This window comes from Populus euphratica, unplaced genomic scaffold (assembly GCF_000495115.2).
Source record: "Populus euphratica unplaced genomic scaffold, PopEup_1.0 scaffold452.1, whole genome shotgun sequence".
NCBI lineage: Eukaryota > Viridiplantae > Streptophyta > Magnoliopsida > Malpighiales > Salicaceae > Populus > Populus euphratica.
This window is the reverse complement of record NW_011500333.1, coordinates 47,646-57,388: the sequence shown is the minus strand read 5'-3', so window position 1 is coordinate 57,388 and position 9,743 is coordinate 47,646. Positions and strand designations below refer to the sequence as shown.

At 33.7% G+C, this 9,743-nt stretch overlaps 1 protein-coding gene across 1 annotated transcript; it reads left to right on the top strand.

Annotated features, from left to right (window-relative positions):
• Window positions 1–1,778: 1,778 nt before the first annotated feature.
• On the top strand, window positions 1,779–9,298 carry LOC105113742 (mitogen-activated protein kinase 9). Its single transcript, XM_011010036.1, has 11 exons — window positions 1,779–2,347; window positions 3,001–3,409; window positions 3,484–3,611; window positions 4,899–4,958; window positions 5,925–6,074; window positions 6,304–6,459; window positions 6,582–6,719; window positions 6,817–6,890; window positions 7,175–7,276; window positions 7,530–7,779; window positions 8,901–9,298. The coding sequence occupies exons 1-11, from the start codon at window positions 1,913–1,915 to the stop codon at window positions 8,964–8,966; spliced, it is 1,968 nt and encodes a 655-aa protein (XP_011008338.1). The 5' UTR covers window positions 1,779–1,912; the 3' UTR covers window positions 8,967–9,298.
• The last annotated feature ends 445 nt before the right edge of the window (window positions 9,299–9,743 follow it).

Here is a 9,743-nt window from a genome sequence, read left to right as displayed (position 1 = left end):
TTTAATCCTAGATAAATGTTAGATTATTATCTATGTTACATTGCCATATCAAATTTTATGATATAAAAGAAATATATTTAGGTATTGTTAATGTGTTTTTTAGCAAAATTAAATTTAAAATATATGAGGATTGACATGATGTGCCTGATAGACTTGGTAGGTTAAAAAATAACTCGGACGACCAATGAAAATATAGTTTGACTAAAAAAAATCAAGATAATATCTTCTATGAAATATTAAAACGATAACATATTAGGTCAACTCATGATTAACCTGTGAAATAAATTACCCAGGTCATAAGACTTGATAACTCTATGGAAAACAAATACAAAAAAATAATATTATACATAATTCTCAATTAACTCAATGTTAAATGATGAATTGAAAATTCAACTAAAAAATGAGTTTAGTTAACCTTGGTTAACATATCAAACCTAGATTATGAGATCAGGATAACCTTATAAAAAAATTAAAATAAATTATGAAGCTCGGTTTTTTATCAATTTAATGTTGAATAGTAGAATTAAAAAATACAAAAAATCACTTGAGTCAATCAACTAAACCCGTGATCCAGTTCATGAGACTGAAATAACATCATATAACAATAATTAAAATAAATTATGAAGCCTAATTTATAATCAACTTAGTATTGAATGATAAAATTGAAAAAATCCAATTAAAAAGAAAAAAAACCAAAGTCAAAAGGCCAAACCTGCGAATCGGGTCATAAAACCATGCTAATCCCTTAAAAAGTAATAAATAAATAAATTATGAATCCCAGCTTTCAATCAACTTAATGTTAAATGATTAAATTGAGAAAAAATGGATAAAAATAATAACCCAAGTCGATTCGAATTAACTTGTCAAACCTAGATCCAGAGATCAGGATAATTCTATAGAAAACAAATAAAAAAAATTATAAAATCCAATTCTTAACTAACCCAATGTTAAAAGATGAGATTGAAAAGAAATAAAAAAAAAGATAAAAAACCCCTGTCAGACTAATAACTCGTAAAACTCACAAACCTGGTCAATAAAAAAAGATAAAAAAACCCCTGTCAGACTGATAACTCGTAAAACTCACAAACCTGGTCATGAGATCATGATAATCTCATAGAAAAAATTAAAAAAATAATTATGAAACCTAATTTCTAATCAAAACAATATTGAAGGATAAATTCACGAGAAAAATATAATTAAAAAATAACAAAAAATGACCCAGGTCAATATGATTAACCCTAAAAAATCACAATTCGATAAGATTAAGATAACTCCATAAAAAATAAATCAAAATAAATTATGAAATTTAATACCTAGTAATCTCAATTTAATCCTCAATATTGTGAAACCCAATTCCTATTAAAACCAATATTAAAAAATGAAGTTGAAAGAAAAAAAACTAATTAAAAAAGGATAAAAAATTACACAAGTCAATACAACTAATTTTTAAAATTTACGATCTAAATTATGAGATTAAATAATTTTATAAAAAATAAATTAAAATAAATTATAAAATTTAATATCTAATAAACCTAATTTAATCCTTGAAAAATTTTGGTGACAAAACAAACACTTGATTTTTTTATTATTTAGTAAAAATTCAATCTCTTTTAGTCTGTGTTAATTAATTAATGGTACACTGAAAAAAAGCCAGGCTCTTTAATTATATGTTAATGCTATTATAAAAAACCAAGCTCATGTTAATACTAATAATAAAAATAATTAAAGACACAAAAACATGTAGAAGGTATTTATGTCATGCCATTACGCTTATAAAGTCAAAACCGAAGTAGCGAAGCCACCATGGGGTAATGTGAAGCGCCGCCTGTCTCTCTTCCCTCTCATCCGCACGCTTCGCCCCATCCACACTCTACATAAATAAGAATTAAATAAACCCAAACACACCATATATATGCAACACACGAGAGAGAGAGAGAGATTCCATAGTAGTAGTAGAATAGATGGCAAGCCGAGAGGAACAATAGAAAGAGAGAGGGAGAGGGCGAGGAATGCTGGAAGTTGGTGGCTACAAACAAAAAGGGAAATCAGGAAAACATTTTATATGGGTGGGAGTGGAACGCTAGTGGACGGTATTCGTCGATGGTTTCAACGCCGAACGAACCATAACAATCGTGATCACATTAATAATTTTAACAAAGCTACTTCTTCTAATGTTAGTAGTAGTGGTTGTCCACAATCATCGGTAAATGTAAAGGAGGGAATAAAGGGGACAGAGGAAGAGCAGCTGACTGTGATTGAGGATTTTGATATTTCTGATCTTAAACTTATTAGAGTTCCTAAACGTATCCATTTCCCTCTTGGTTCTACCATGGATCTTCAGAAGAAGGTAACCAAATCCCCGCTTTGACAATCAAGATTATAGATGGATTTCTTTTACTTGTGGGTTTTTCTTTTTTCTTTGTTTTGTTTCTGATCTCTTCTTTGATTTTTGGAGAACTACTGTTTCCTTTTTTTTTTTCTTTTCCAAAAAGTGTTTTAGTTTAGTTTTATTGGATTTTCTTAGATTTGTTTGGCTGCTCTGTTAATGGGTTTCAATGAGCTTAAAGTCCGAATTTTTTATTGCAAAATGTGAGGGGTTAAATGAGAAAATTGGATTTTTGGTTGGTGTTTGATATTGATCTTCCTCTTTCACTTTCGGTATGCTATATTTCTTCATTGGACTTATCTGCATTTTTGGGTACAAAAGAATGTGGCTTTTTTGAGGTGTGGCAATTATCATTGTCGATTTTCTTATTAGTTGCACCATTTTGTTATCATTTATTATTTGGCATGGTTGTTTGATGTGGATCACTAATTACCTCATCAGCATTTCCGTTTCTTAGTTGCTGGTCCAAAAGATCTTGCTTAGCTCAATGTTTTTTAATTACATGAATTAAGTTTGATTCTTTTTACATGTACTCCAATCCTCCTACTCTGTGTCTCTCTACATAAATTATGCAGTTTGAAATTGACAAAAAGTAAGTTTGATTCTTTATACAGGGCTCGGCAGAGGCAGATTTCTTTACCGAGTATGGAGAGGCTAGTCAATACCAAGTACAAGAAGTCATTGGAAAAGGTAGTTATGGTGTTGTTGGCTCTGCAATTGACTCTCATACTGGAGAAAGGGTTGCAATCAAGAAGATTAATGATGTTTTTGAGCATGTTTCTGATGCCACACGTATTCTGAGAGAAATTAAACTCCTTCGGTTGCTTCGTCATCCTGATATTGTAGAAATAAAGCACATTATGCTTCCTCCTTCGCGTAGGGAATTCAGAGATATCTATGTTGTTTTTGAGTTGATGGAATCTGACCTTCACCAAGTAATTAAGGCAAATGATGATCTTACACCCGAGCATTATCAATTTTTCTTGTACCAGCTTCTTCGTGGTCTTAAATATATACATTCAGGTATGTGTTTCTCATTGTCTATTGTCTTTCTATGTCTTTTTTGTTAGTTGATTCATTTTTTGCATTTCTTGCAGCAAATGTGTTTCATCGAGATTTAAAGCCAAAAAACATTCTCGCTAATGCTGACTGCAAATTGAAGATATGCGATTTTGGTCTTGCTAGAGTATCTTTCAATGATGCCCCATCAGCTATTCTTTGGACAGTATGTTCTCTAATGCTAGTCATGAGCTTCTGTGTTTTTCTGTTCTTTTTTAGGCCTACTGACAAAAAAAGTTCTTAAGCGTTTGTTTTTACAATTTTAGCCTATTTTCTAGCTTTCCTATATGTGCCTTTCTTTTATTTGATTAGGTGCTGCAATTGTTTTCTATTATCACCATTCTGTCAAATTTTGGTTTAGTTTGATAACCTGGATTCTACATGACTTGGGTGAGTTTTGAGATAAAATTCAACCATGAGATCGCAATAAAGGGAGATTATTCAGAAAGAAATGACTTGAAATTAGTAATATGAGTTATAAAAAAGAAAAATTGAGTTGATTGTTACAAGGTCTCAATCATGCATGAATGCTTTATTTAATGATGATTGTTGCTTGAGGAGGAAAAGTAGCTGTGTTTAGAGAAGATGGTGGCGGTTAACTTGTTTCACTTGTAATGAGTTGTGCGGGAATCAAGCTTGCTTGTGCTGGGCTTTTGGCTGTTGGTAGCTGGGTAATGGGTTTGAAGAGATGGAATTAATGAATAGGTGACTGTTTGATGGGTGTTAATGTTTTTGTGGCTGGTTAGGGTGTTTTTCCTTGTATGCTTGATTGGCTGGTCATGGAGATGGGTTCATGCAATGTTTGTTTGGTTGGTTGTGGAGGTGGATTTTGTGCTTGAAATGACTGGTTGTAGAGGAATTGATAGAGGCTTACCAGTTTTTCATGCTTTTGGGTAGGTTTGGATTATGGATCGTTGTTTAAGAGGAAGTTTAAAGTATTTGAAGATGGATGACCAAAATCTGGAAAATATTCTGGAATCTGGTGATGGGAGGTTAAAGATAGCAAATACAAATTAAAATATATTTTGACCCTCAAGATTACTGAAGTTTTGTCATCTCTAGGTTTATAAATAAGAGTTATGATTGTTGTCATTTTAGCATATCTCAGGTGGAGCCAATTTAAAGTATCCTATAATTTTCTGACATGGAATTTGTGTACAAATGCTAGTACATGAAGATTAAATGTCGACATCTTGACTCCAAATTGGAGCAGATCATGATGGCAATACATAATTGCAGCACTTAATAAAAGCTCATGGACATGCTTGCAAAACTTGACATGATGTGCTACAAATGAAAAAAATGCTAAAGCATGGTGGTGTTTCTTTTTTATTTTTGTCATTGGGATTTCTTTCAATGACGCTCTTATTTGATGTCATCTTATTAAAAATTATAGGCTGGAAATCTCTAAGAACTATAATATGCTAACTTTTTCTCTCCCTCTTTTTGGAAGGACTATGTAGCTACTAGATGGTATCGTGCTCCTGAACTCTGTGGCTCTTTTTTCTCCAAAGTAAGCTTTTTTACTGCTTGATGTCCCTTTTATTACTTTACTATAATACTCTGGTTGCTGTGATGGCTTAAGGTATTTAAAAGACCGATCTAGAGACTAAATTGGGATATCCCTATTTGTTGATTTCTCCTTTCTTCATTTTTCCCAATTGATTCCACTAGGCATCAATGGCATTGACTAATTCATCTTGTTATGTCAAATAATTTAATATATAATAGGAGACTAATTTGGGACCTATCCTGATAATTTTGTCCAATTTACTTGACTTGTTTATGAGACAATCATTAAGTAGCAGCATGTTATACATTTTAATTACCTCTGGATTTTAATAAGGGATCTTAACCCATCCTATATTTGGTTTGCTGTTTTTTCCAAATTTAAGCTGTTTGAGGTGCTATCAGCCAAATATTTATCACCTGTCAGTAACGACTGGTACTGCTCTTTAATGAAGAAGAACAATGTCTGTCAGGCAGCTAAATATGATAAAACATTTCATTTCAGGTGGATCATGGTTGATATTCTATCATCTTAAACTGTACAAGATCTGATATGGATGTATGCTGTATTCTCCCACAATTTTAAGCCTGAATCTTGGCATCTCTTTATTTTTGTTCTTGATTCTTTGATTATTTTCATCTAGTGAAATACATTCAATTGTTAAGATATTGCAGCATGTTCCAGATGGTCATAATGATTGCAGCAGGGTCCAGATGGTCATAATGATACTAAATAATTTATTGTATTTATAATATGCATGCACATGATAGGTTTGAGATTGTGTACATTTTTCATTCTTGATGACTTGCACGTTTTCACTTTCAATCTTTTGGCATAGTGGTAAATGCTTGCTGCTCAAGTTCATTGTTACTTTCCAGTTATTTCTTTATTCATGAGCAGTTATTTTAGCATCATGTTTCTTCAACTGTTGAAAATACACAGTTACTAAGTGTTTTCATCTTCCTTCAGTACACTCCTGCAATTGATATTTGGAGCATTGGATGTATATTTGCTGAAATGCTCACAGGAAAACCACTTTTTCCTGGTAAAAACGTGGTTCACCAGTTGGATCTTATGACTGATTTGCTGGGCACTCCTCCTCCTGAATCTCTTTCAAAGGTTAGTATCTCATTACAGTCCCTGCTTTTCTGCTGTCAATAGACGAACCTATTGTAAAATTTTATGCTGTCATTGTTGTAAGCCTTTTGCAGTAAATTGCTACTCTTAGTTCTTAAAAAAGTGCATTAATTTGTCGCTCTTCTGCTTTTATGTCACATAGTTTGTTGTTTCTTTTTGTTCCCTTTTTCATCCATGTTCCCCCTCATGTTACTTGGCATTATGTTGGCAGATTCGGAATGAAAAGGCAAGGAGGTATCTTAGTAACATGCGGAAGAAACCACCAGTTCCATTCCCTCATAAGTTTCCTAATGTGGATCCATTGGCTCTTCGCCTACTGGAGGGCCTGCTTGCATTTGATCCTAAAGATCGTCCGACAGCTGAAGAGGTACTAAGATTCAGTAGTTTTGTAACCCTTATTTCAAATTCAAATTAAAATAAAGATAAAAGAGATATCTATGACAGTTGTTTGTTAATCATGATACATGTTAACATCCCTAATGCACCCAGGCTTTAGCAAATCCTTACTTTAATGGTTTGGCAAATGTTGAGTGTGAGCCCTCCACTCAACCTATTTCAAAATTGGAGTTTGAGTTTGAGAGGAGGAAAATAACAAAAGATGATGTAAGGGAACTGATCTACCGAGAGGTATGGCAGCAACACTTTGATTCTTGTTGCTTTTCTTTGCACTGTGGCTTTCACACATCACTGTGACTAAAATGAACTTTTGATTTGTTGTAAACAGATATTAGAGTATCACCCGCAGATGCTGAAGGAGTACCTTCGAGGTGGAGAGCAGACAAGCTTTATGTACCCAAGGTTGGGTGGTTGCTTATAACCTAGCAAAAACACATTTTCAAGAAAGCAGTAACTGGTAAAAATGTTTTCTACAAATATTTTATTTTAGAAAAAACCTCCTGGTAACTGGAAATTTCTCCACAAGCAAACATGACCTTAAAGAAGTTTTACAAATTTCTCCACATTTTCAACACATTAGTGAATTGATACCTGATTTTTATGAAATATAAATATTTTGAAATTGCGGTGCTATATGTTTTGATATGAGTTAGTTATTTGATGTTATTTTTCACTGTCAACCACAGTGGTGTTGATCGATTCAAACGACAATTTGCACATCTTGAGGAGCACTATGGTAAAGGGGAAAGAAGCACTCCACTCCAAAGACAGCATGCTTCCTTGCCTAGGTATATGTTGGACATGAGTTATTCTCCCTTTCATTTGAAGCTATATGATCATATGATTGGGCAAGCTGGTTTGTTTTTCCATACAAATCCCTCCCCCCTCCCCCTCTCCGTCTATAATATTGTATATATGTGCAATTTTGACCAAATTCAAATGAATCATGGCTCTCCATCTCCAAAACACCACAGATTCAACTATTTGATGATGTAATTTTCACTTAATATCGATGACCTTCAAGTGTCACCTCTTCTTCAGAGAGCGGGTTCCAGCTCCGAAGGATGAGACAGCAGCTCAAAGCACTGATATTGAGAGGCGAACTGCACCTTCTGTTGCAAAATCTCTTAAAAGTCCCCCAGGATCGCAGCAAGCAGATGGTTCAGAGGATGCGACAGTTGCAGAACAAAATGGATCTAGCAAGCCAAACTACAGTAACCGAAGCCTATTGAAGAGTTCCAGCATCAGTGCCTCCAAATGTGTGGTTGTGAAACCAAAAGGAGATTCAGAAGTAAGTGACATCATGTTACATAAATAATCTGTCCATTCATGGAAGAGTCAAAGGTAGATTGTGTAGTTGAAGTGTTGAACATAAGAAGGAATTTATATAAGAAAACCTAATCTCTCTTGCACCTATCTTGCTGTCTCCACAGAGAGCCGCTTCACTTCACCTTCACACACAAACAGTCTAAAATGGATCATGTAATTGTGCTCAATGCAAGGATGCTTGGTCAATAAGGGACTATCCACGTTCTGGTATTTTATTTTAGGCAAAAGAAACGGCTACCTAAAAGGAGTTGTGGCTGCAATCTTTCATCACATGGGTCATGGAGCTCTGTTGGACACCATTTCTGCTGTAAGAAACAAAAATGGATTCTTTGGTATTGCTGAGGGTATGTACCCAGGAAGTGTGTGCTGTAGCAATAAAGGAGCACGTACCCAGGATTCTTTGGTGGGTAATATTTGCTGCTAAGATCTATCCCTTGAGGTGCTGTTTTCTGTAATTTTGAGCATCATGTTAGTGATCATGGAGTTGCTGCTTAAGTTTCTGGTGATTATGCGATGGTTATCAGGCTTTCAGCCACAACCCTAAATCCTAATAGTGAACCCACAAGGATCAAGCTTGCTTCTTGTTCCTAAAAGATTTTTCCAAGGCACTGCATGAAATGATTGGAGACAAGTTGCAGGTGGAGGAAGGACTGAGACACCCTGCTAAGGCTGGTAATGCTTGCCAATTTAGAGTAAAGACCTAAAGTGCATGGTGTGGCTATGTACCTCGTTGAACATTCTTGTGAAGGAGATGATCATCAACACATTGGACATGTTTCATTGCTACAATGAGGACTAGTCGGCTTAGGGGACTGGCTGCTGCTAGTGCTGCTAAGGTTGATTAGAGTGCGCAATGGGCATCAGTTGTTTCACTGTTTTTGGGAACCATGCTTATTAGATTTTTCAGGGCTTATAGTCATGCATGTGTTGGAAGTTTTGTTAAAATGTTCATTTATCCACGGTTTTTTTGTTTAAATAAAATGAAAAGCTGCTTAAATGGGTGATTTCACACAGCAAAAGCGGGATATTAAAAATTGTGGTATGTTTTAATCCTCCCTTCATATTTTACTTTTCTTATTACAGGAGATGATTAAAGAGGTCAGTGATGAGGATGTCAACGACTTGTCTCAGAAGGTTGCAACCTTGTAGAGATTCAGGTGGCTGAATCTGGCAACCTGCCCGTTTTCCAGCGCAGTGTGGATAGTGGGTAATTCACAGTGACCTACACGGAAGACCAGGTAGAAGCTAACTACAATGGGACTACATTGTTATAGTTACCCCTCTAGATTGCAGAGAAGAGATGTGATCTCTTGTAAATGTAACTCCTTTCATCTTTTGATAAACCAAAAAAAATGTACTGTATTCTATTTCTTAGTGTGATTTGATAAGAAAAGGGATTTTGGTCTGAAGAAGACGTGGTCCTATGATAGCTGTGATATCTCTTATGATGTTATTGACATCATCGTTACGCATTTGAGTTATCTTGAAGAAATGAAACATTTAAAGGAAGCTGGTTTAGCTGTGATGCATCGTTCCTCGACTGTTTTCCTAAGAATATGACCTTGTGAGCATCTTCAAAAGAGCTAAATTGATAAAATAGTTTTTTAAATAATATAAATATAGTTTTTTTAGTATATGTATTTTAAAGTTATTTAAAAAAATTAATTATATTTCATGTTAAATTAATTTTAATATAATTATATAACTAATTTAGATATTTTATAAATAATATAATTATGATGTAATTAATTATATAATTTATAAAAGTAATATAAAATTAATGAAGTAATATGAAAATTAAAAGATATAATTTAAAATTTATTTATATGAATATTTTTAAATTTTAGTTTTATATGTTATTGTTAAAAATTTAATTTTTTTAAAGTAAATTCAAATTCAAACTTAAAAAAAAACCGCTAACATTTA

Coding starts and splice junctions, on each gene's coding strand:
- LOC105113742 (XM_011010036.1), top strand. CDS start 1,913: ATGCAACACACGAGAGAGAGAGAGAGATTCCATAGTAGTAGTAGAATA. Junction 6,460..6,581: donor ATCGTCCGACAGCTGAAGAG/GTACTAAGATTC, acceptor TAATGCACCCAG/GCTTTAGCAAATCCTTACTT. Junction 7,780..8,900: donor AACCAAAAGGAGATTCAGAA/GTAAGTGACATC, acceptor TTCTTATTACAG/GAGATGATTAAAGAGGTCAG.